The 25,141-nt window shown below is 48.4% G+C and overlaps 1 protein-coding gene and 1 pseudogene across 1 annotated transcript; one reads left to right on the top strand and one right to left on the bottom strand.

The window, feature by feature from the left end:
* Positions 1-8,973: 8,973 nt before the first annotated feature.
* On the bottom strand, positions 8,974-9,730 carry LOC123849415 (chromobox protein homolog 3-like; annotated as a pseudogene).
* A 6,772-nt stretch (positions 9,731-16,502) lies between these two features.
* Positions 16,503-24,924, top strand: SLC31A2 (solute carrier family 31 member 2). Its single transcript, XM_045882958.3, has 4 exons — positions 16,503-16,650; positions 20,181-20,247; positions 22,327-22,513; positions 23,518-24,924. The coding sequence occupies exons 2-4, from the start codon at positions 20,181-20,183 to the stop codon at positions 23,684-23,686; spliced, it is 423 nt and encodes a 140-aa protein (XP_045738914.2). The 5' UTR covers positions 16,503-16,650; the 3' UTR covers positions 23,687-24,924.
* Positions 24,925-25,141: the final 217 nt, after the last annotated feature.

Consider the following 25,141-nt stretch of genomic DNA (forward strand, 5'->3'; position numbering starts at 1 on the left):
CACAAGAAAGAGCCTCATGGCTAAAATTCCAGAGAACTCGTGGTTATCTAGAATTTCCTAACAGATTATTTAGCCCTGGGCTTCTTTTCAAATGTTTGGTTGTTTGGGTTTTTTTTTTTTTTCCCTTAAAAAATGGGTCACAGGTGTATAATCTGCCTTTTCTTAATACAGCTTTGATAACATCTGCTTGGGTGTCCAAACTCCTTTGTAAAGTTCTGCAGAAGTTTCCCCAGGGCACCATAAAATAGCACCTTTTCTTGTGTAATCTGGAAGCCCGACAGGACTGGGGGGACTTGGACTCCAGGTGCCACCTCTAACCCATCATCTGGCTCATCTGATCTGCCCCAATGCCCCGCTGCCCGTGGGGAGAGATCACCTACCGCGCTCCAGGAAGTCCGTGTCTGGGCCAAGCTGCAGTTCTTTGCAAAAGGTCTTCTGCTGGGGCCTAGGGTGAGGCAAGGACAGGGGTAATCAGTTACTTTGCTGCGGCCCTCCTGGGTCAGACTTCTCCCCAGCGCGGATCAAAGCGAACACCAGCGCCACCCAGTGGCCAACCCCCATTAAAACAGCGTCTCCCTTCAGGACCGGCTACAGGTGACGATTAATCACTTGAAATGTAGCTAAACGGGAATCAAACCCAGGCAGAGAACCGGGCCGAGGAAGTGATGCCGCATTCTCTTCTGCACGCCGAGCTTCTTGATGTCTGCAGAAGAACTGATCTGGAATCGGTGAGCCAGGGCTGCAGCCCCAGCTCTTCCCTTGCTCGCTAGGGGTCGCTGAAGAAAGCACTACCCTTGCTGGCATCCATTTTCTCCTCTATCAGATAGAAAATATTTAACAAGACGACCTCAAGGCACTGTCAGGCCCAAATGTCCCCAAATCTCTGTTGTCTCTTCTGTCCTCTCCGGACGAAGTGAATGGGGGAACTGTAAGGGAAGGCCTCATTTCTTGCTGGTCACAGGCTCCCACCATTTCCTAGGAGCTCAGGAGCCTTGAGGGGACAAGAGAGACACACGCAGAGTCTCAGCTCTTCACAGGACGCTGTCACGCAGCCCTGTGGGGAAGACCAGTCTGGGGGCGATGGTTCTCCCCATTTCACAGAGGAGTAAACAGTTTCAGGGACACTGCAGGATTCATCCAGAGTCAGACACGGACTCACAGGATTTAGTGCTGGAAAAGATGTGAGAGATTAAAGGAGGGTAAGTCCCCACTGTCACTTACTTCACTGATAAGGAGACAAGATGACGGGACCAGGTAGTAGCTGTGGTAGTGGCCTCAGGGTCCAAGACTACTAAGCCTGTGTTCCTCTCTTTAAAATGTGCCTCAGGGGCACCTCGGTGGCTCAGTCAGTTGATTGGCTGACTCTTGGGTTCAGCCCAGGTGGTGATCTCTGGTTCGTGAGATCGAGCCCCGCGTAGGTCTGTGTGCTCAGTGTGGAGTCTGCTTCAGATTCTCTCTCCTGTTGCCTCTCCCCCGGCCCCCCTTTCTAAATAAGTAAATCTTTAAAAATAAATAAATAAAAATAAAATAAAATAAATAAACTGTGCCTCAGTTTCCTCATCTATAAACTAAGGATGAGACTAGCGCCTGGCTTACAGGGCGCTTGGGAGCGCTCAGAGGCAAGTTCTCATTAAGTACAGCTATTAATATGTTGCTGCTTGCACAGGCCTTCATCTCCATTTAAGATTTACCCGTGACGTCTTTGGCTAGAACTACCCCCAAACAGACTTTTCAAAAAATATTACCCTTCCGTCATCCGCAGAAGTGGGCATAGAACGAGGTGGGTGATAAAGACCAGCGATTGAGTTGAAAGCATATCTGGTGGAGGGTGCGGAGGTGGATGTGATTTGGGGAAGGGTTCTCTTGCAGGTGTAAAGGAATAGAGAGCCTGACAGCGCCCCCCCACCCCACCCCAGCAGAGATGAATGCCATGGGGAGGGACATCCGGGTCCAGCTGGCAACTCACAAAGAGTTATTGTCCCTGTATGTCTGCCCTAGCCGGAAGTCCCCTGAAAGACGGGCAGCTGAGTCCTCGTGGCAATAAGTGCCATTATCAGAGCACAAAACAATCTCTGTGCGTGTTCCCGCCTCTCTCCTCATGGTGCCGTCTCACATTGCACAGCGCTTCACGGTTTATCGAGGTCAGACTCGGGCAGATTCTATCCTAGCCCATCCTCCCAGCATCCCTGTGCAGGGTGCAAAGAATGCCTGTCTTCATTTCACAAGGCTTCTGTCTCCATTTTACCAGCTAGAAACCAAGATGCAAGGATGGTTGTGCAACTTCACATAAGGTCACAGAGCTAGGACGTGGCTCAGCCACGACCAGAAGTATGGTCCGACTTCCTGCTGAGTCCTGTCCAAGCTGCTCCTCTGAAGGACCGCGCCGACCAAGTGATGTCAGCGTCTGCCATTGCTCTGCTCACACCTTAAATGCGTGGAGAAGCTTCATTCAGTTCTGTGTGGTCATGCTCTTCCTTTGTTCTCTTTTTTCTACGCCTGCTCTGAGCCCTGAACATACTACCTAGTGTGTTGGGAGAGAGCGTGTCAACATACCCAGTTAGAGGAACACAAAGCATTTGTGTTCCAGGAAATCCCCAGGCCCTAGGACGATGACGTGCCATTTCAGTGGTCTCATTTCTGGGGGAAAAAATTTTTTTTTCTAACAATTACAAAGGACCTCTGGGTATGAAAGAAAATAGCCTGACACAGCTATTCCACTCCTAGGTATTTACCTAAGAAAAATGAGAGCATATGTCCACAAAATTGTACATGAGAGTTCACGTACAACCCGAATATAGATTGACAGGAAATAATACATCCACACAGTGGAACACTACTCAGCAATGAAAAAAAAAAGAACTGTAGACCATGAGAGGGATGAATCTCAGAGACCTTAGGTTTACCAAAAGGAGCCAGACACAAAAGACCATTCACTATGTGATTCTATTTAGATGACATTCTAGAACAGACGAAATAAACTATAGCGATAAAAATCAGAACAATTGTAGAGGGCAAGAAGGAGGTGATGGAAAGAATTAACTAGAAGGTGACACAAGGTAACTTTTTAGGATGATGGAAGTGTTTCTATCTTGTTTGGGGTGGTGGTTTTACAGTTGTATATATTGGTCAAAATTCACCAAAGTGTACGCTTATGCCCCATTAAGTGAAGACATTATTAATAAAAACTTGTTAAATTGTGCATCATTTTTAGAAGTCAAAATTGAGGGAAGTGTGAGAGTCACTTTAGGAAAAAGTGTTTTCCCCGTAATTCTACTCACACATTCTCTTCTGCATATATGGTTCTATAGATCAGTGGTTTTATATGTATTGATTTTATGGTCACTTTGGGAACATTTTCAGAAGTGATCCTTGGGAGGTGCTTGGGTGGCTCAGTCATTAAGCGTCTGCCTTCAGCTCAGCTCATGATCCCAGGGTCCTGGGATCGAGCCCTGCATCGGGCTCCCTGCTCGGCAGGAAGCCTGCTTCTCCCTCTCCCACTCACCCTGCTTGCGTTCCCTCTCTCGCTGTGTCTCTCTCTGTCAAATAAATAAATAAAATCTTTAAAAAAAAAAAAAAGAAGTGATCCTTGGCCTTTTGTTGTTCAGTCAACCTAGCATTGTGTGAGCACCTAACCACACTCCTGGAAACGTCTAGGGATAGTGGATTGGGACAGAAGCAAGCAAGACACGGTCTATCTTGGAGGAGCCCATAACAGCAGATAGGAAGTAAGCCAACAACCACTAAGGCAAGAATGAGGAAAAAGCACCAAATATTGTTAAAAAAAAAAAAAAAAGAAGAAGAAGTATCCAAGACAGTGTGGTGTCAGGGAAACTGAGCCCTGAAAACAGATTTGACAGGCCGAGGAAAGGAGGAAATTTAATTGCAGGGAACAGCTTATTTCACTCCAGCAATAATTAATCCTCTCTTACTGAGCACCTTGACAGGCCCCCTAAGGAAGACCATTTTGTTTGCCCCTACGAGAGGGCCTCTGGAATCAGACTGCTTGGGGTCTGTCCCTGACCAGCTGTGTGCCCCAAGCAAGCTACATGGCCTCTCTAAAAAGATAGGGATCAGGGCGCCTGGGTGGCTCAGTTGGTTGAGCGACTGCCTTCGGCTCAGGTCATGATCCTGGAGTCCCTGGATCGAGTCCCGCATCGGGCTCCCTGCTCGGTGGGGAGTCTGCTTCTCCCTCTGACCCTCCCCCCTCTCATGTGCTCTCTCTCATTCTCTCTCTCTCAAATAAATAAATAAAATCTTTTAAAAAAATAAAATAAAATAAATAAAATAAAAAGATGGGGATCAGCATGACATTCATGCCATTGGTTATTGTGCTGATTAGAAAAGATGGTCCATGTGGAAGGGTCACCATCGAATCGGGGACACAGTAAAGTCTCAATGACTGCTAGATACCACCGCTGTTACTATCATCCTTTATATATGCCAGGACCTCAGACAGGCCCCGGAAATTCAGGAGAAAACCCCACGTTTGTATGACTCAGCTCAGGCTGCTGTGAAAGAATACCACAGACCGGGTGGCTTAAACAACAGATGTCTATTCTAGCAGTTTCGGAGGCTGGGGAGTCCAAGATCAAGGTGCCGGCAGATTCCAGTCCCGGTGAGAGCCCACTTCCTGATTTGCAGATGGCTGCCTTCTGTCTGTGTCCTCACAGCACAGAGAGAGCTCGAGCCCTGGTCTTCCTTCCTTTTATAAGGACACTAATCCCATCCTGGGGCTTCACCCTCGTAACCTCGTTTAAACCTAATTCTCTCCCAAAGGCCCCACCTCCAAACCCCATGACACTGGGAGTTAGAGCTTCAACATATGAGTTGTGTGGGGTGGAGAAGGGGATACAAACCATCTGTAGCAACATTCGAGCTGGGGAGACAGACAAGTTGACAGATCATTACGATACTGTGTGTGATAACAACTTGACCAAAGCAGGAAATCCAGAGATTCTGTGCTACGGATTATCTTTTTTCCTCTCCAGAGGCCCAGAGGAGGGAAATGACTTTCCTGAGTTTTGTGGGTTTTTTTTAAGATTTTATTTATTTATTTGAGAGAGAGCACAAGTGGAGAGAGGGGCAGAGGGAGAGGGAGAAGCAGACTCCCCACTGAGCAGGAAGCCTGATGTGGGGCTCGATCCCAGGACCCTGAGATCATCACCCGAGCCGAAGGCAGATGCTTAACCGACTGAGCCACCCAGGCGCCCCACTTTCCCGAGTTTTGAGGGCAATAGCACAGTTTGGGAGCCAGGCTTCCTGAGGCTCAGTCCGAGGGGGGATGTCCACTGCTGTTCATCTGTCCGAAGGAAAAAGGCCTGTATCCTTGCTCCTTGGAATTGACTAGAGATCTGATGATAGTTTTCTGGAAACGGCCACCTCTCAGTGACTAGAGAGACAGGTGAGGTCCCCCCTCTTCCAGTGCTTGTGCTCGGTCCATTTATACAGAAACACGTGTAGGCAGCTTTCTGGAAGGTGACAGCTTCATCTGCCCCTCTGCAAACCAGACAGGGACCTGCAGATGGAGATGGTCTGCGGAGGAGTGTGTCTCAGGGCAACAAGAAATGGGAGGAGAATTTCACGAGCTATATGAGAGTAGGACCCGGACAGATGAGCCCTGGGGCTAGGAAAGTGCATAGTAAATCAACCATGGCTCGGGTGGGGAGCAGTGGAGGCCTGGGGTTGGCCAAGTAAGGGATTGCCCATTGACTCTGCAACATTTGTGACCCACGTGGACCTCCCGGGGGGTGTCTCACGGCCCACAGTGAGCCAGCACCCCTTCCCCTTTCCCCCTTCACCGGAAGTGCTACACTCACATAGACCTACACCCGTGTCCCCACACACGCATACAGCACTCAGCACTGACCCGCATTCTCAGCTCACATGCTAGCTCGCACAAACTCACACTCGCCCCCTCATTCCGACTCGCAAGCACAGAATCACAAATCCTCCAAACACACATGCACAGTTACCCACGCACTCACCATACACACGTCCACTCCCCATCCACACACAGGTAGCCCCTCATCCGCAATGCGGGCATGTTTGGGACAGAGCATCCCAGACCTCTGGGTACTCACAGCAAAAAAAACCTCCCTGACTTACAAACCTCATGTGGTTCTTTGTCTGCAGTATCTGAGGCCCGAACAGTGCAAGGCGTCTTTGGTGAGGGAACAAATAAAGTATCACCTGCTTATCTGATTCCTTGGATTTGCCTCTGAGTCACTGTTGGAGCTTCGACTGTTTAATGCCAAATCTGTATACCTTTTTTGTTTGGCTAAATTAAGCATTCCTTAATGCTAATCCCTTAAAAAAAGAAGAGTTTGTATGTGGGGAGTATCAACCAAAGGAAGATAGAAATGGCATTAATTGCCCATCCCCCTAAGCCCAGATCAGCAGCTGCAGAGTTGAAGTCTGGGCATGTTGCCTCTTAGGATGGAGGCTGCTCAGAACGGATGTAGTATGAAGGGGTTCCTCCTGGGACGCTGATGCGCTACGGGGGCCTCACCTTCCCTATCCGGACAGAACCGAAGGGATAGAGCTATATCTCAAAGACATTTCCTGTTTTCTTTTTTTTTTTTTTTAGATTTATTTATTTATTTTAGAGAGAGTGTGTGCATGAGGCGGGGAGGGGCAGAGGGAGGGAGAATTGCAAGCAGACTCCCTGCCAAACAGACGTGGGGCTAGATCTCATGACTCTGAGTTCATGACCGGAGCTGAAATCAAGAGTCAGATGCTTAACTGACTGAGCCACCCAGGCACCCCTCAAAGACATTTGCTGATGGGTATGCATAATTTAACCACGGCTGCTTCAGACTTGGACCAGAGCTGGACTTTTTTTTTTTTTTTTTTTAAGATTTTATTCATTTATTTGACAGAGAGAGAGACAGCGAGAGAGGGAACACAAGCAGGGGGAGTGGGAGAGGGAGAAGCAGGCTTCCCACGGAGCAGGGAGCCCGATGCTGGGCTCGATTCCAGGACCCTGGGATCATGACCTGAGCCGAAGGCAGACGCTTAATGCAGTACCTCCTACTCCTACCCCCCACCCTCTTCCCCCAGGCAGAAAAACAACTTTTACTGTATCAGAACAGAACCAGTTTGGTCTCTCCCAAGGCAATGGAGTCAAAGCCAAAAGGTTTGTCTCCCCCGGCTCCCTTCCCTACCAGATACAAGCAATTGGCTCCATTATTGGTTGACCTGTGTGAAATTGCAATCTAGGCAGTTAAAAGTGATTCGATGTCAGCAATTTCATCTGTTTCAAATGAATACTTTATTATACTACCAGAGATAAGGCAAACAAATCCAAATGGTTTTTCCAGTTGGGTCCTTCCTCCAGTATCAAGTGATCATTTGATTGATGATCCATTAAGGCCCGAATATACATAGTAGATAAACAAGTGGATATTAACAATATGTTGCTGTCTGACTTGTTTTAAGGTTACTGGGGATGAAAATCAGGTTTTTCTTTTTTTTTTTTTTCCCTTTTTTTTTACTAAGGGGAGAAAACCGGCTGTAGAGGAAAATTTCCATAACAAGCTGAAAGCTTGCTTTGCCTGATCTTCCCTTAAGATTAGGAAATAATGTGTAGTCTGGATTAAGTTGAGATTTTCTTTTTCTTTTTTTTTGAATATAAAACTATTTATTGACCACTGTTTACCAGTATTTACAATAAAGTAAACAATATACAGTTGGATAACATTTTGACTACAAAGTTACTACTGTTTTTCCTGGTTTCTGCTGAACCAGTAACTCAAATACTGAGAAGACTGAGCCTACATGTCAGGAACGAGTTGGGGTAAAGAAAATACATGCAGGTTAAGAATTTGGATTATAAAGGTCCGTCCACCCATTTATTCCGGCAGGTGCTAAATTGCCAACATCTCTAACCATCTGATTATGATTTGGTTTCCATGAACAAAGTCTTAGACATTCCATGAATCATGACCTTTTAGTCAATACAGCACAGAGATTTCAACTTCTTGAAAAGGAATGGTTCACTAGAAGGAACCTTTAAATGTCCATTTAACTAAGTTTTGCTCACCTAAAACACACCAGGACTTGTCTAGTTTTGTCATTTGGGTGGGGAGGTTGGTGGTGGTGATAAAATTTTCCTTTCAGGGATCTTGCAGATGAACTTGCATTTATATGACTGTAGATATGGATATGGATTCTGATATGGCTGCTTTTAAATTGTCCAATTTAAAAATTTGAAAGGTTAAGGCTTCAGGAAAAACTTCAGTTTAACTTTAAGTGATTTATTTCTTAAGTTGCTGAAAATCATAGCATCCTGGAAACACGGGCTTATCCATGGTTATAAATGCTGTTTTTGTTTTGGTGAATGTTAAAACAAAAACCATTTATGTATGTATTTTAAGTATACACACAAAACCCCCCTAAATAAACAAAAAATCCAGAATGGTCCTTAGGCATATAGGAGTTAAACACAAATTCTGACTGAGTAACGACTATGAAGATTCCCCCCAACATTTAGAAAATGTGTTCTCTAATGCAGGGGGATAATATACCATGGTCTCAAATATTTTTTTCTGATAAAGGAAGCAACTACAGAAAGCTTTTATTTGTTCAAAGTAACCAGTGTTATAGATGCAAAAAAACCCCAACAACTCCCCCAATACTACTTCAAAACAAACATATCAAACTTGGTTTTCATTAGAATGTTACTTCTTTTTTTTTTTTAAGATTTTATTTATTTATTTGAGAGAGAGAGAATGAGAGAGAGAGAGCACATGAGAAGGGGGAGGGTCAGAGGGAGAAGGAGACTCCCTGCCGAGCAGGGAGCCCGATGCGGGACTCGATCCCGGGACTCCAGGATCATGACCTGAGCCGAAGGCAGTCGCCCAACCAACTGAGCCACCCAGGTGCCCCTAGAATGTTACTTCTTCACACTAATAAATCAAAAAGCAAAGACCCAGATTATATATATATAAATATATATAAAAAGCAACACAAACAATTATTGAGCTTCATCTTCTGGACAAGAATGCCAAGTTAGTCTCTCTTCATAAAAAAGCAATTACAATCTGAGGACACTTCATATTTGCCTCTTTTGCCAGCACCAAGTCTGCCTCATCTGAATCTTTCCATTTCATGAGAAACATTAATTCTCCCCTGCTGTCTGTGGCGCCAATTATTCGTTTAGGATCAAGGCCTCTGGCAAAGCCTCTTGGTTTATCAGCATCTCTTTTCTTCTTTGATTTGCTATCATCAGATTCACTGTCAGATATTTTCTTTTTGTACCATCTTCTCCTTTACCAGCGTTTTGAGAATTAAGAAATGCTTCAATTAACTCTGGACAACCTAAATTTTCTTCAGGTTCCCAAGTATTGTCAGCATCTGTAAATCCCTTCCACTTCAGGAAATACTCCCCCTTCCCATTCACTACATGTCGGTCCAGTACGTTTTCCCACCACAAATTTTTCAGGCTCTGCCTCTTCTACTTTTTCACTCTTTCCATTTTGTTTCTTTCCCATTTTTTGTAGTGTAGTTTTATTGGAGGCCATTTTTTATTGCAGACTTGAAGAGCTATTATTATTCACTGCCTCCGAGCTGCTCTGGGGCCCGGGTCTGCGGTGTCTCCGGCCCTGCGCGCCTTAAGCTCCAGCCACATGTGAGGAGCTAAGTTGAGATTTTCAGGGACACATTCAGGATGCTGCACCCAGCACGGACCCTCCACAGGGAAAGAGAGATGGCGTTAGTTGACTCTTTCTGTAAGAACTGACAGTGCAGGGTCAAGTCTCTTGATAAGCATTTGTGGGCTCCTGGGTGGCTCAGACTGTTAAGCGTCTCCCTTTGGATCAAGTCATGGTCCCAGGGTCCTGGGATCGAGCCCCGCATCGGGCTCCCTGCTCGGCGGGAAGTCTGCCTCTCCCCCTCCCACTCCCCCTGCTTGTGTTCCCTCTCTCGCTGTCAAAATAAATAAAATCTTTCAAAAAGCATTTGTGTGTGTAGCCACATTCAAAGCAGCATTGTTCACAATAGCCAAGAGGTGGAAACAACCCAAGGCCATGGACAAGATGAAGAGATAAACAAAATGTGGTATATACATACAATGGAATGTTATTTAGCCTTAAAATGGAAGGAAATCCTGACACGTGCTCCAACATGGATGAACCTTGAAAACATTATGCCAAGTGAAATAAGCCAGTCACAAAAAGACAGATATTGTGTGATTCTACTTATATGATGCATCAGGAGTAGTCAAACTCATAGAACAGCAAGTAGAATGGTGGTTCCCAGGAGCTGAAGGGGGGCGGTGGGGGTGGGGGGGGAGAAATGGGAAGCTGTTGTTTAAAAGGTAGAGTTTCAGTTTTGCAAGATGGAAAGTTCTGGAGATAGGTTGCATAACAATGTGAATGTGCTTAACACTGAAAAATGGTTAAGATGGCCACGATTTTTTTAAAAAGCATTTTGTGAATCTGCTGTCTTCTACTGAGTGGGATGTGGACAGCTCTATTTTTCATACCTTTGGATCCTACACGTGTGGGACAGTCTGAGTGGCTGGCCCTCCGAGCTCCATGCAGCTCTGATGGAAAGTTCTCAAAGCCCATAGCTTCCTGCAGGAGGCAGAGGTCCCAGGCTTGGGAGTCCTTGGCAGCTGGAGTGAACAGCCTCACGGCAGGTATGGGAGGAGCCTGTCAGGATGACTCAGGTCAGAGTCCCCGTGAAGTCGAGCAGAGCAGGGAGCCTGTGCCTGAGAATTCTTGGCAGTGTTCCCCTCCTCGACTCTGGCTTTAAGAATGATGGGGTCAGCACAGAACTGCCCTTCCCAATGAGGCCCAAACATACCAGTCTTTTCTTTCTCCTCTGCCGGTCGTCCTGTTGCTTGCTCTGGGTTGGCTAAAGGCCCTTCTAGACAGCAGGAGAGTTATAAATGTTGATGTTCCCTACGATAGGCTGAATAATGGCCCTAAAAAATATCCAGGTCGTAATTCCTGGCCCCTGTGAATGTTAGCTTATCTGGCAAAGGAGACTTGCACATAGTATTGAATCAAGGATCTTGTGATGGGGAGATTACCCTGGATTGTCTGGATGGACCCTAAATGTAATTGCAAACTGTGTCCTTTAGAGGTAAGCAGGGGACTGGACACAGAAGAGTGAAGGCAAGGTGAGATTCAAAGAGAGATTTGAAGCTGAACCCTTCAGCCTTTGAAGATGAAGGAAGGTTCCCCCAAGGCAAGGAATGCAAGAGCATAGCTCTAGAAGCTGGGAAGGACAAGGAAAGGACTCTCGCCTAGACCCTTGGGAAGGAGTGATACCTTAATTTCATCCCAGTGAAACTAGTTTCAGACTTCTGACTCCGACCTGTGAGAGAATCAATGTGTGTTGTTTTAAGCCACCAAATTTGTGGTAATTTTTAATAGCAGCCCTAGGAAACTGATCTACCCTTCGTGGTAGGCTGGCCGGCCCATGCCCTCCTTCATCCCAGCAGCTTTAGATCCACCAGAAAGGGATGAATGGAGAGGCACTGAAGTGCACCCTGCATTCCTTGGAGATCTCTACTGGAATGTGGGGGAGCAGAGCCCTGGGGATGCAGCATGAGAAGTGCCCCAGCAGGGAGAAAGAGAGTCAGCCTAGCCCTGGCTCCCCAAGAACTTGGAAGCAGGCTACAGGAACCCCCAGGAGCTGCCCCCTGCATGCTCAATGACCCAGGATGAGCAGGGTCAACTTCGGGAGCAAAGAAAAATCTCAGAGTCCTAGAGGTGACAGAGCCCGAGCAGACATGTCTCAGGCAGGGAGGAACCTGGGCTTGGACCAACAGTTTTCAGAACAACCAGGCCCAGAGTCAAAGTTCGCAACCTCCAAAAGGGGCAGAGCCCCAGGGTTAAGACAGGGCATAACTGCCCACATGTGACTTCTCCTCGCATGTTCCCTGATGCGCCCCTAGAGTCCTTGCTGGAGAGGCCCCGGGCAGGGCCTGGAAGGCCTACACCACAACCCTGTCATAGCTGCTGAGTGGTGAGCATTCTCTCTATGTGCTCAGTGCTAATGTCACTCCCCCTGTGGGCTCTTCTGGGGAACTTTAGTGCTTTTGTCCCCTGATCATGGTGAATTTTTCTCTCACTTATTTTCTATCTTTTCTCGACTGCCTGTGAACTGTCTCAAAGCCTGTGTGGTGGCAAGACACATTCATAAACAAATGGTTACTTTAAAAAAAAAAACTGGGGTGCCTGGGTGGCTCAGTCGTTGGGCATCTGCCTTCGGCTCAGGTCCTGATCCCAGGGTCCTGGGATCGAGTCCCACATCGGGCTCCCTGCTCCACGGGAAGCCTGCTTCTCCCTCTCCTACTCCCCCTGCTTGTGTTTCTGCTCTCACTGTGTCTCTCTCTGTCAAATAGGTAAATAAAATCTTTAAAAAAATAATAATAATAAAAATAAAAATAAAAACTTTCAGAAAAAGCAAACGTTAAGGACACTCCCCACCCCCGGTTTCACCTCACCTCCACTAAATGAATCCAAGAGATAAAGAAGAAATCAGCTGGATTATAAGTGTCCCTGTTCTCTATTAATGCTTAACAGATTATCCCCCGAATTTAAAACCACCATTTTATTTTGTCCAGGATCTTGTGGGACAGGACTTGGCTGGACAGTTCTTGCTTGGAGTCTCTCATGCAATTTCACTAAGGGGTCTGCTGAGGCCATAGTCATCTGAAGGCTTGACTGGGCTGGAGCTCCAAGGCGGCTTCGCTCACAGGATGCCGGCTGACAGATGCAAGATCAGGGGGCCACCAGCTGGGGCATTTATGTGTAGCCTCTCCATGTGGCCTGGGCTTCCTCACAACATGGTGGCCTCAGAGAATTCAGGGTTGCTGTTTTTTTTATACTTAGTCGCTCAGAGCCCTGAAAGTGAGAGACCTAATATATAAAATCTTCACTGCCTTAAAAAAAATAAGTAACAGGGGCGCCTGGGTGCCTCAGTCAATTAGGCGTCTGCCTTCAGCTCAAGTCATGATCTCAGGGTCATGGGATCAAGCCCCGCTGGAGGATTCTCTCCCCCTGCTCTCTCACTCTCTCAAATAAATAAATAAATCTTTCAAAAAAATAACAACTTTCTTGAGACATAATCTTTATATCATAAGGTATAAAATTTTAGTATAGTCACAGAGTTGTGCAACCACCACCACTATCCAATTTCAGAGTGTTTTTACCACTCAAAAGGAACCCCATACCCACTATCTGTCACTTCCCATTCCTCCCTCCCTCCAGGCCTGTCCTGATGGTAGAGGCACTTCTGTACCTCGGTATGACTAGCTGAGCCCCACCAAGCTGCCGTTCTTGGGTCTGCCAAAAGCTGGCCCAGAGGCCTCTTGCTCTGCGCCTTCAGTTCTCACTCCCTCTTCTAGGCGGAGGGATTCCGTGGGTGCCGGGAGGGCAGCCCTGCTTTTCCTTGCGCTTCTCCATAAATTATTTTCTCACTTCTGCCAAAAGCTGCCCCAAACCCGTCCAAACTCTCGTGAGAAACAAAACTGTCATGTCTCACAAGCTGGTGGGTTTCTACCACTTCCTTCCTCTGAAGCAATGAAGCACAAACCATGAACCTGTTGGGATTCATTCATTCAATAAATATTTATTTATTTTTATTTATTTTTTTTAAAATGATCTCATTTATTTATTTTTATTTTTTATTTTATTTTTTTAAAGATTTTATTTATTTATTTGAGACAGAGAGAATGAGAGACAGAGAGCACGAGAGGGAAGAGGGTCAGAGGGAGAAGCAGACTCCCTGCCGAGCAGGGAGCCCGATGCAGGACTCGATCCCGGGACTCCAGGATCATGACCTGAGCTGAAGGCAGTCGCTTAACCAACTGAGCCACCCAGGCGCCCCAATAAATATTTATTAACAGTCTGCTTTGTGACATGAATTATTTTAGGAACCGGGGCTACCTTCCTGAACAAAAATACAGAAATCCCTGTTCCCCTGGATCTGTTTGAGTGGAGAGAAAGGAATAAGGAATAAGCAAAATAAATAGCATGTCACAAGGTGAAAAGTGCTGTGGGGACATACGGCAGAGCAAGCAGGACAGGGAATGCGAGAGGGACGGCAGTTTTAAATAGGGTGGTCAGGATAGGCCTCACCAAGAGAGTGACAAGGGGGAAATGCAGGGAGAAAAGCATAAGTGAAAAACCCTTTGCTGGGTCTCCTTTGTCCCTGAATAAATTCCTGACTTTGAACATGGCCTTCAGCTCGTTCATGGCCTGGATCCTGCTTTCTCCAGTCTTACCAACACAAAGTCCACTACATAAATACACACACACACACACACACACACACTGACCAGCCTTGAATGTGTGGACTCTCCCTGTGTCTTCACACAGCGGGTCTGTAATGCTACTCACAGCATAAACATAAACTAGCAGAAGGTTCGTGAGAGAACATAGGAGGCTAGCTGAATGGAGCAACATGGAAAACAAACAAAAGCCCTAGCTACAGGGGTGCGGGGCTGGCTCAGTCCGTACAGCATGCATTTGCTTGATCTCGGGGTTGTGAGTTTGAGCCCTATGTTGGGTGTGGAACCTACTTGAGAAAAAAAAAAATCCTTGCCATAAAGTGAGGCTTCCAACCTCAAGCTCATTTATAACTGCAGATCATCAGCATGTGAAGGGTCAGTTAGAGGTCATCCATGCCACCCCTTGGTGGGGCCCAGAGAGAGATGGTGGCATTCGTGGGGTCACACAGCCTTATCTGCACATCAAGGTCAGATATTCTGCAGGAATAACATTTTACGCATGCCGTTTTTTTTATGAGACTTCAAGTTCCTCTATTGAGTGTCAGAAGGAGAAATGACCGGTTAGACTTCCCCTCCACCAACTGACCACGGCTGAGCTGAGTGCCTAAGTTAAAGGGCCCCTTGCAGATCTCTGTGACCCCCAAGGCAGCACCATCTTTCCTGATTGAGGATTCTGTCTGGGGGCTCTAGGTGTGTGCTGGAAAGAAAAGGGTGGGCTCTTTGTTGTTTCTCAGGAGGAGGGGATTGTCAAAACACAGAACCTGGAAAGAATCTTGCCATGGACTGAGGCTTGGTCCGCTCTGGTGTGATCTTATGAGTTGGGACTCTGTGGTTGGCACCAGATTCTCTGCCACGGGGCCAGAGGAGGGGAGTCTCTGGTGCCTCGGAAAGAAAAAGGGCACTTTAGAACTTCAGGACTAAAGTGTATAAGCATAACACACATGAGGAAGTTAGAACTAAGTGTGAAGGTCATCAGATTGTGACAAAGCCAACAAAAACAGTCGAATAAAGCTGTGTTATCAATCCTTCTATAGGGGGATGGAGATGGGGGGTAAAGGGGTGCATGAGAGCCTGCTTGTGTGAAGGTCAAGTCTTATTACTCCTACTTCCCCAGATGATTCCACCTAAATCACCAAATCCCTCCCAAGCTCTTGGGACCCAGAGCCTTCAAGAATATCCATAAGCCCTTCTCCCAATTGCCTCCTCCATGGACTAGTGCCTCCCCCACCGCAGGCCTCCCTCCCAGACCTCCTCATGGTCTCAGTCTCATATTCTCTCCCCGAGGCTGCCCCCATCCCTGACTTCCCTCTAACCCCCACTATCCTTCAGATTGAGGCTCTTAGAAGCTGTGTGACCCTGAGCAATTGTCTTGACCTTTTGCAATCTGCTTCCTGTCCAGAAGCATTTATGCTGGTGATGACAAGGCCCACCATTTATTGAGCAAGGTCCCACTGCCAGGTTCAGTGCTGAAAATTTAACATACGAGTCTTCATTTAAGCCTCACAATACCCCTATGACATAGATTCTGTTATTTTCATTTTATTGGCTAGGAAACTGAGGCTCAGAAACGTAAAACCATTTGCCTGAGGTCCCATCGCCAGTACTTGGCTGACTCAGGATTTGAACTGAGGTTATACTCCAGGCTCAAGCCCCTACTACTGTTTCTGGTAAGGTTTCCCTGAGGATTCCCCTTTCCCACAGGAGGACTGGCAAAGGGTTCCTAAGTATATTTAAAAATGAAATACTGTTAAAGGTCACTCATCCACCAGAAAAGTCTCCCCCTCCAGCCACCAAAACTGGATGGGTGAAATGGACAGACAACACACTAGCCGAGATGCCAGTAAGAAAAAAGTTTACCACTCTCGCAATCAAAGAAATACAAGTTAAAATTAAAACTGTGTGTTGCTTTTTGCTTATCAGACTGGGAAAGATAGAAAAAGAATGGCTACACTAAAGCCCGGGGGCATAATTTAATTTACTCCTAATTTGTTGCTATTTGTCCATAGAATGGACTTGACAATTTTTCACTCAACATGTTAATCTTCGCTGGGTTTGTTAGAAGAGCAACAAACTTTGTAAGGATAGTTGCAAAGACAAGTCAAGTGCAAAACAAGGTAAGGGGCCAAACGGAGCGCAGGAGGTCGCCCGCGCTGCGCTTGCGACTCGGGCTGGCGCGCCGCTGGCTCGGTAAGGGGGGGTGCGCCCCAGGACCGCCCGGAGTGACGCCACACGCGGGGACCACAACTCCCAGGCGCCCGCGCGCCCGCCTCGCCCCGATCATGTGACCTCGCGGCCCGGATCGCGATCGCGGCGGCGGCGGCGGCGGCGGCGATACGGACTCCGAGCGCGGAGTCCCGACCGAGCGGCAGCGGTCCCGGCGCCCGCCCGGCGCGCTCATCTGGAAGGTGAGTCCCGGCGCCCCCGTCGGCGGCCACGCGGAGAGGGTGGACGGGAGCAGGGTTGAGGGGACGCGGGAGGCGGAGCCGGCGGTGGCTTGGCTGTGGGATTTTCTCTTATTCGTGCCTCCTGCTGGGAGTCAGTCCGGCCCGACGAGCAGCGGGGGCGCGGTGGGTGAAGACAGTCTTGGCCGGAGGTCCCCTGCCCCGGGCGCAGGGACTAGGGGGAGATTCCGAGAGGCCCCCATCAGGAGGGAAGTCCCCGTGCACTTCACACACCGAGGGCCGGCTCCCTGTCCTGGCAAGCTGGTGGTCTGAATCTCGGGGGGGCGGGGAGGAGCACCCCAGGTCCACCTGCTTTCCATCCTCCCTACATTTGCGTAGGAAGTAGCATTTCAGACAGACTGGTTTTTTTAGGCAGAATTCATGTGGGCGGAGAGAATGATAGCTTGCAAGACTCTTTGGTCTTTGAAGAAATCATAATTTTCTTCATCCCATGAATATCATAGAATTTAAGATACAGGAAGCCAATAGTGGTCAGTTAGTCAAGCGGCCACCCCCACGTGCTGCTAGCCCTCTAAAAGGGGAAACAGATGGGAAGAGCTTGTGAGAAGTTCCTGAGCCAGGCAGTGCAGGACAGGGACCTCAACCTCCCCCAGAACTCTTGGGTTTATAAATGAGAGAGCTCTTCTCAAAGTGTAAGTAACCTCAGATTCGCACATAAAGAAGAAGACAAGTCCCGATTGCTCACTTCTTCACCGCAGCCCCTCCCTGCCCAGGGTGGGGCCCTGAAGAAGGCGCTGATAAGTTAGACTCAGGGGCTGGAGGCTGAGATTCTGCCTAAGTGAGGAAACAAAAGTAGGGTGCTGCCTCTTACGTATCTGACCACAGGGCCCTTTCATTGAAAAGGGCAGCCCCAAGTCAGGGTGTGCTGATTTGAATCTTTCAACCCAGCGAAAAGGCAAGGGTAGGTGAGCCTTTGTCCTTCCTGGACGCCTCGCTCCCCGGTCAGGTAGAACTACTGTCTGGGCACTTCCAGCTTGGAACGTACTAGACTGTCCGTCTTCCGCTGGCCACCTCCTGATCCTCCTCTTGGATAGATGTCCTAGCCATCTGCCTTCCTGGCCGGGTTAGGTATCTCCCCGGGGGCTTCCTCCCCTGTGCCTCCTCACTCACCACATTCACCCTGTTGTAACGTTCCCTTCCCTCTCCCCGAACAAACGGTTAACTCCTCGAGGGCCAAGGACTTGTCTCATCCGTCTATCTCCAGCATCTGCACCCCTAGCAAAACCAAAGTCAGTGTTTGTCCCCTGAATTACTTGGATTGTTTTGTGGGTGTTCAAGTCTACAGCAAAAGCTGTTTGAGGCCCCCGAGACAGCTGGCCCAGGCCCAAGGATGACAGAAGGAAGCCAGTAAGGGAACTTCTCTGATTAACTAGCCGTTGGGGACATTCCAATCATGCCAACTGCTTTATTAGGTGAACTCAGAGAAGGGGCATGGTGCAACACCCGCCGCTGTCCCCACCGCAGAGATGGTGCTCGAGACTTCTGCTGAAGCTGAATGAGCGTTAACTCCAGTGTCAACGGAGTCTCACAGGATGATTTGTGCTTTTTCATCCTGTCCATCAGACCTGTACCTCTGAAACAAATAATATATTATATGTTTAAAAAAGAAAAAAAGGCTTTTTGAAATCTTAACAAGGGATGTTTCTGGATAGTAGGACTCAAAATGATTTCTGCTTTCTTTTTGGGACTGTTTCAGGTTTTACATTAAACAAGTACACCCCCCCCTCACATTGGGGGAGTAATAATCTATTTTGATTTTAGAATTCTTCCACATGATTTTTAAATGACTGCCTAGGTTTCCATTTTCTTCTCATGAGATCTTGGGCCAATCCCTTCCCCTGTTGGGACTCATTTTCCCCCTCTGGGGATGAGATGGGGTTAGAGAGGGGCCAAGTTGGACTAGACCAGTGTTTTACAACTGAGTTCCAGCGGAGTTCGGACTGCTCTCCCCTCTTCACTCAGAGCCCTGGTTTTATATGGTGGAGTTGCAAGGAAGATTTTATTTGCTGGTGATCCCTGGCCAAGAAAAAAAAAAAGAAAAGAAAAAAGCTGAAAGCCAGGGACTAAAAGCCTCTGAGAAAACTAATGTGTCCTGGGGATGTGCTGCCCAGCCTGGTGACTATAGTTAATACTACTGTATTGTATGTTTGAGAGTTGCTGAGAGAGTAGGTCTTAAAAGTTCTCATCACAAGAAAAAAATTTGTGACTTTGTGCGGTGATGGATATTAACTAGTCTTAACGGTGGTGATCATTTCACAATATATACAAATATCGAATCCTGTTGTATACTCGAAATTAATATAAAGTTACATGTCAATTATATCACGATAAAAAAAAAAACAACTTCCTAAGGACACTCTAGCTCTGACACTTGGGGATTCTAATACCTGCCTTAGAAGGCAAAGGCTTCTATCACCCGATCCCGCTCACCCAGGATCTCCTTAGCTGGAGAGCAGAGTTGCTGCTGCTGACCGAGGTCCTACTTACCCGGTGATGACCTCCCTTTCCCTGAGATGGTGAACTAACATGGATCCCTCCGGCTTTAATCTTGCCAAACACAGTCATTAAGCCTGGTGTGGGTATTGAGAATCGCTAACCGGCTCTCTTCTTGTCCTTCCTTGGCGAGCAAGAGGCAGCATGGTATCCTGGAATGCACAGCGCTTTGGCATCCAGCTCGACCGGCTTTGAATCCCAGCTCTGCCAACTTACTAGCTCTGTGACCTTCAGCAAATGACTTAACCCTTCTGAGCCTAGTTTCCCCAGTTTTCCTTTCTATGTGATGGGCCTAATTGTCCCTGTCACACAGAAGATGGTTGTGAAATGAGATAATGCACAAAAAGCCATTGATGCCACCCCAAACACAGGCCGGGCAAGGCGCTCTTTGAGAAGGGCATTCAGATGGGTGCGGCATGGTCAGTGCGTCTACCTTTGTTCTTTCTGTAAGGCTGGGAGCTCATCGAGGGCAGAGACGTTAACCTTTGTCCGGAATGCTGGGCACAGAAGGGGGTCAGCAAATGTTTAATGAGTGAGCAGACAGATGTGGAGTAGAGTGGAGACAGCTGCCCCTGGCGCCTCCATGATACACATGGCCAGGGCAGAATGACTAGGACCCCCGGGGAAAGAGAGGCAGTCAGTTCTCAGTCTAGTGCTTCCCCACTGTGTTTGGAGGGCACAGGGGGGACATTTCACCATGACCTGAGAACACCGACCTGTGTGGTACACCCTGTACCTCACGTCCACCCCGAATAGGGCCAGCTCAATTATAGCTCTGCTGCTGACCCACTGTGGGACCTTGGGTAAGTCCTTACCCTCTCTGGCCTCAGTTGGTCCTGATGACCACTAGTGGCCCTTCCAGCACTTAGGACCAGTGACCTCGTTCCTCTAGGCCTTTAGGGGTGGCTGCTGGAGAGCATTAGGGACCATGACTTTTACTGCCTTAAGCCCCCTGAAATGCAAATTCCCTTCTCTTTCAGATGCATTTCATTTTCTCCAATGAGGTGGTGCTTCTGTTTGATTTCTGGAGTGTCCACAGTTCTGCAGGTAAGAATTGGGAAGCCTAGGCTTATAGCTTGGGAAGCCTTGTAGCTCTAGGAAGTGGAGAGCCTGGGTTCCCTTCACTCTTGGACTCTGTGGACATTTAAGTGAGCCTGACTCCTCTTACATAAACACCGAGCAGGAACTTTGCATTTATAATTCCAAGCACTGCTCTTCACATCACAAAAGGCTCCATATCTCACTGATTGTCACAAAGGCCCAGAGAGAGGCCAGTGTAACAGCTTTTGCCTCTATGACACGAGAAGGAACTGAAGCCCAAAGAGGGGAAGAGGGTCACATAGCGAGTAAGTAGTGAGCCAGAACTAGATCGAGGCCTCTTGTTGCCTCCTAGCACCTACCTCCTACCATATAGAGCACCGGCTCAGAAGCCCAGAACAGCTGCTACCGGCTGGACCTCAAATGAGACACCAGTTTGCAAGAGAATGGTATTGCTTTGACTTGAAAAGGCAGAGCTGGGCCCAAATTCATGATATAGTTCTTTTTCAACTTAAATAACTGTATCTTAAAAGTGGACGGAAAAATGGCCCAAGTGCCCAGCCCTGCAGGTGCTGATGAAATCAGTCTCGGTCATCCCTACAGCGGGTTACCACCCCCTGCCGCCCCCGTAAGCCCAGTCATTGTAGTATTCCTTCTCGAGGTTCCGAGTTGACTGGGCTCAGCTAAGCGGGCCCCATTCACAGCCTCTCATGCGGGTGCAGTCCCAGTGGCTGGAACTGGAGTCCTCCTGAAGGCTTCCCCACGCTGTGTCTCCTGGCTGCTGCTGGTTGTCACGGGGGCGGGGGGTGGCCGTTACCGGCTGAACAACTACGTGTGGCGTCTCCTGTGGCCTGGGCTTCCCTGTGGCAGGGCAGCTGGGTTCCAGGAGTGAGTGTGTCAAGAGAACAAGGTGGAAGTACACGGGATTTTTAAGACCTAGCCTTGGAAGTCACAGAGCCTCACTCGCACCTTGCGTGGTGAGGAAGTCACAAAGGTCTTCTCAGCCTAAAGGGGAGGGGACATGGGACTCCACCACTTGAGGGCAGGGGTGTTGACACTGTAAGAAGGGCATGTGGGATGGGGTGGCCATCCTCGGACAACAGACTGTATCACAGCTACTGTGAAGCCTCAGAATTAAGGCAGATCTGTGTGAACGGAGGGGAACCTCTGTACGAGGTGTACTTGGCTGATGCCAGATGCGGAAGAACATGCACAGGTCGAGGCCTACAGCGGGTATCCCCAGAGAGCTGTACAGGAAAAGGCTCTTGGGGAGAGGACTGGAGTTTTAGGGACTTGGCTGGGAAGAAGACTTACCTTTCACTGTATGCCCTTTGGTCCCAGTTGAATTCATACTGCGTGCATGTAATTACATGTAATTTTATATTTTAAAATATCACCTTCTGTCTTTTGTAGATGATCTCCTCCTGGGAGCCCAATAAAATAACTATAGCTGGCCCATTTAGTAGCCTTCCTCGTCTTGTAAAACACAAGTAGCAATTAGCCGCTAATTTTACAGCAGCTCTCGTAAGCATGTCATGTTTTCTGTACAATAACTTCGTGGTGTTTTCCACTATTATAAAAGCATATACACAGTAGAAACTTCGGAAAATTAGGTGAGAAGAAAATAAAAATCTTTTATATCCTAGTTTGCTGAGGTAATTATGACTCCTTTGCGGTACCCCCAGACTTTTCCTTATACATACTCCTACTCAGGACCTTGCTGTACATGCTCTTCCCTTAACGAGAAGTCATGACAGACACTTGTGCCGCCTGGGTCGGGGGGAGCCACTGGGGGCAGTGGTGTGTGACCTCTTCAGCCTCAGCCCCTGGCTTTTCCAGACTTGGCTTCTCTTCCTGATCTCAAAGCCATACCCCAAAATAGGCCATCCATCCCAAGAAAGAGCTGGAGGGGGAAAGAGACAGTGAAGTTCTGAGCCCAAGGAGGGTGGGGAAGAAGAGAGAGATGGAATGGATTCAGAGGGACCGGGTGGAGGCGCTCTGCCACCTATCCCGGGTCCTGAGGGAAGCTGCCAGAAGGGGATCAGTGCTTGCTTGGCCAGGTCTCTGCAGCTCAGCTTCGTTTGGCAGGCATGGCCCTTTCAGTGCTGGTGGTCCTGCTCCTGGCTGTGTTGTATGAAAGCATCAAGGTTGGCAAAGCCAAGCTGCTCTACCAGGCCACAGTGGGCATGTCCATCCCCACCAGCCAGCTCACTGAGGAGACAGACCAGGATTCTTCCAGCTCAGACTCACCCCCGGTCAGCAGAATCCGCCTCAGGTAACAGGCACAGTGTGTGGGGAATGGCAACGTATTCACATTCACCCTGAGAGAGGCTGGGCCCAGAGGGCATTGGCCCCATTTTGCAGAAAGCAAACTGGGGCCCAAGGAAGGACCAGGACTTGCCAAAGTGCTTACAGTGAGTAAGCAGTGAGGTTAAGCTAGAGCCCGGGTCTCCTGGTGCCTAGGCCAGAGCTCTACAAACAGCCACTCGGGAGGCTCAGATCTTCAGAACTCTGATGCAGGCCTCAGCCCAGCAACAGAGGTGTCCACCCAGTCCTCCTCCAAATCTCAGCAGCTCTTCTTAGGTCACTAAGGCTTCCAAACCCAGGATGGAATCTGCAGCTGTGCCTACACAAATAGTAAGGATTGCTTGTCAGCAGTGGACCAATCTTGGCAGGGGAGCTCCCTCTTCCCTCCTTCCCACCCCAGTCTGGTAAGGCAGCCGCGTGGGGTCCCACATCTGCCCTCTCTCCAGCTCCAGCTGTGCTTCCCGAGCCTGCCTGCTCCTTACACGGGTGTCTCTGCTGTTCACACCCAGCCTGCAAGGGAGGTATCCTTATTCCTCCTTTACTGATGAGGAAATTTAAGTTCAGAGAGGTTAAGATATTTGTGCTAAGCCACAGTAAAGTGGCCGAGCTAGGAGCTGATCTTTCCATTGTAATACTGCCTCCCACAGCAGATTCAGAAGGAAAAACATACCTGCCTTACTGATGATTTGGTATTATCCTTTATCAGACATGACAGAATACATATCTCATTTTCCCTTTTTGCCTTGGATGTCAGGAAGCTCAGAGCTGAATATAGTAGAGACATGATTGCCCAAGGCTCCTTATACAAGGCCCTGTCCCCTATCAGTGGTTTCTCATATATCTCTTTAGAAAGGAATCTCTTCTGGGTCAAGCACACAAATTATAAATAAGCTGGTCCTATAACTCAGCTGCTCTAATTCCTGACACCAGCTCATTACCACCACCATTAACTTGACTTTCCTTTTCATCTAGGTGGTTTTTCTGTCACTTTGGCCAGTCTCTAATCCATGTCATTCAGGTGGTCATAGGCTACTTCATGATGCTGGCTGTCATGTCGTACAACACGTGGATCTTCTTCGGCGTGATTCTCGGCTCTGCTGTGGGCTACTACCTAGCCTACCCGCTTCTTAGCATGGTTTAGCTAGTGAGGGCTATGCAGGCACTGGGGGCTGGAGAGAGCTGGGGCCCCCTCTTGCAGACATTGAACTTCCAGCCCCGTGTCTCCTGTTTCTTCTGATGGCTGTTCGGCTCCCCTCGCTCCCAGCTCCTGGAGACGTCCTGCTGAAGCCAGCACTTGCTGCCCGGAGTTCGGAGGCCCCTGCAGCTACCTCTGTCCTCAGCCAGCCTGCACGGGGCCTGGACATGAGCTTTTTGTGCCTTAGTAAAGCTCCTGTGACCTGAGGGAGAATGGAGAGACCAGAACCTGGGAGCAGGGTTGCTGAGCCCACGATGACTTATCTCTGTGACTAAAAATTAAGAATTTCCAAAGATCTTCAAGACAGGGAGATGGGTTCTGGGTGACGAAGAGCACGAAAGCTGCATACCTTCTGCCCTCGTGATTTGTGCCTTATAGAGAGGAGCACCTTCCATTGGACTTCCCGACCTCTTCTGTCTTTGAGGGATGGAGACCGAGCTGGCTCCTTTTTCTCACCTTTCTGCCTTTGGGACACATAATGATGGTCTGTTCTGTGGATCATGGTGACAAACTAAGATTTTTCCTTTTTCCCACTGGACCCCTGGTTCGCAATTTTGCACAAGAATACAGAATTTTTAGCAAAATGACTTCATCGGATTCCTGCTGGATGGCTGCGTCTGCTGGGAACTGTTTCTCTTTCTTGTGGAGCGTGATGGCAGATTCAGGGCTGAGAGGCGGGACTGTTCTCAAGGCCCTTGACCTATCCTCTGGATGGTGAGCTGCTCCCATCAGATAGCACTGCCTGCAGAGGAAGGCAATCTAGAGGGGCCTGGGGAGCTTTTCAGGACCCCACTGCTCCCTTTTATCCTGCTCCTCCTTTTATGCAGAACAGAGAACTGCTGAATATCCAGTATTTTGTATTCTCTAGTTCTTACCCACTGCTCACCCATCTCATCTGGTGGGGAGACACAGTTCATTCACTGAAAATACTGGGTGTAAGGCACGGGGAGTGTTGACTGAGGACGCAGTAAGCAGTCAAACCAAAGCGTTACCCGTAGAGTTAGATGGGACTCTCCAGATAGTTCACTTGACAGAGAAGCAAACACAAGACCCAGGGAGGGAACATCGAGGCTGGATACTGGAATGTCTATGCTCAAGTACCTCGCGGGCTAGGTGAAAGACGGTCTTAAGCTTTGGGAATTAAAAAAGAAATAGGTGTTTTAATAAATATTATTTTTAAACAATCTGTGACCATTCTTGTGTTTCTGCTCAAACAGCAGGCACATGCCATCCTTGTAGCCACTGCAGGAGCTGAGGGGGGCGCGAACGCAGCTGGTAGTGCTGGCCGTAGGGCTGTCCAAGGACGGAGTCTGTCCATCTGCTAGGAAGACGACTCTGTGCTCAGGGTAGCCAGCCCTGAAAGGCTGTGCCCTCAGGCAGACACCCCACAGCCTAGCCTCG

The sequence above is a fragment of the Mirounga angustirostris genome, unplaced genomic scaffold (genome assembly GCF_029215605.1).
Source record: "Mirounga angustirostris isolate CCGP_5_RB_7025 unplaced genomic scaffold, mMirAng1.0.hap1 SCAF_15, whole genome shotgun sequence".
Lineage (NCBI taxonomy): Eukaryota > Metazoa > Chordata > Mammalia > Carnivora > Phocidae > Mirounga > Mirounga angustirostris.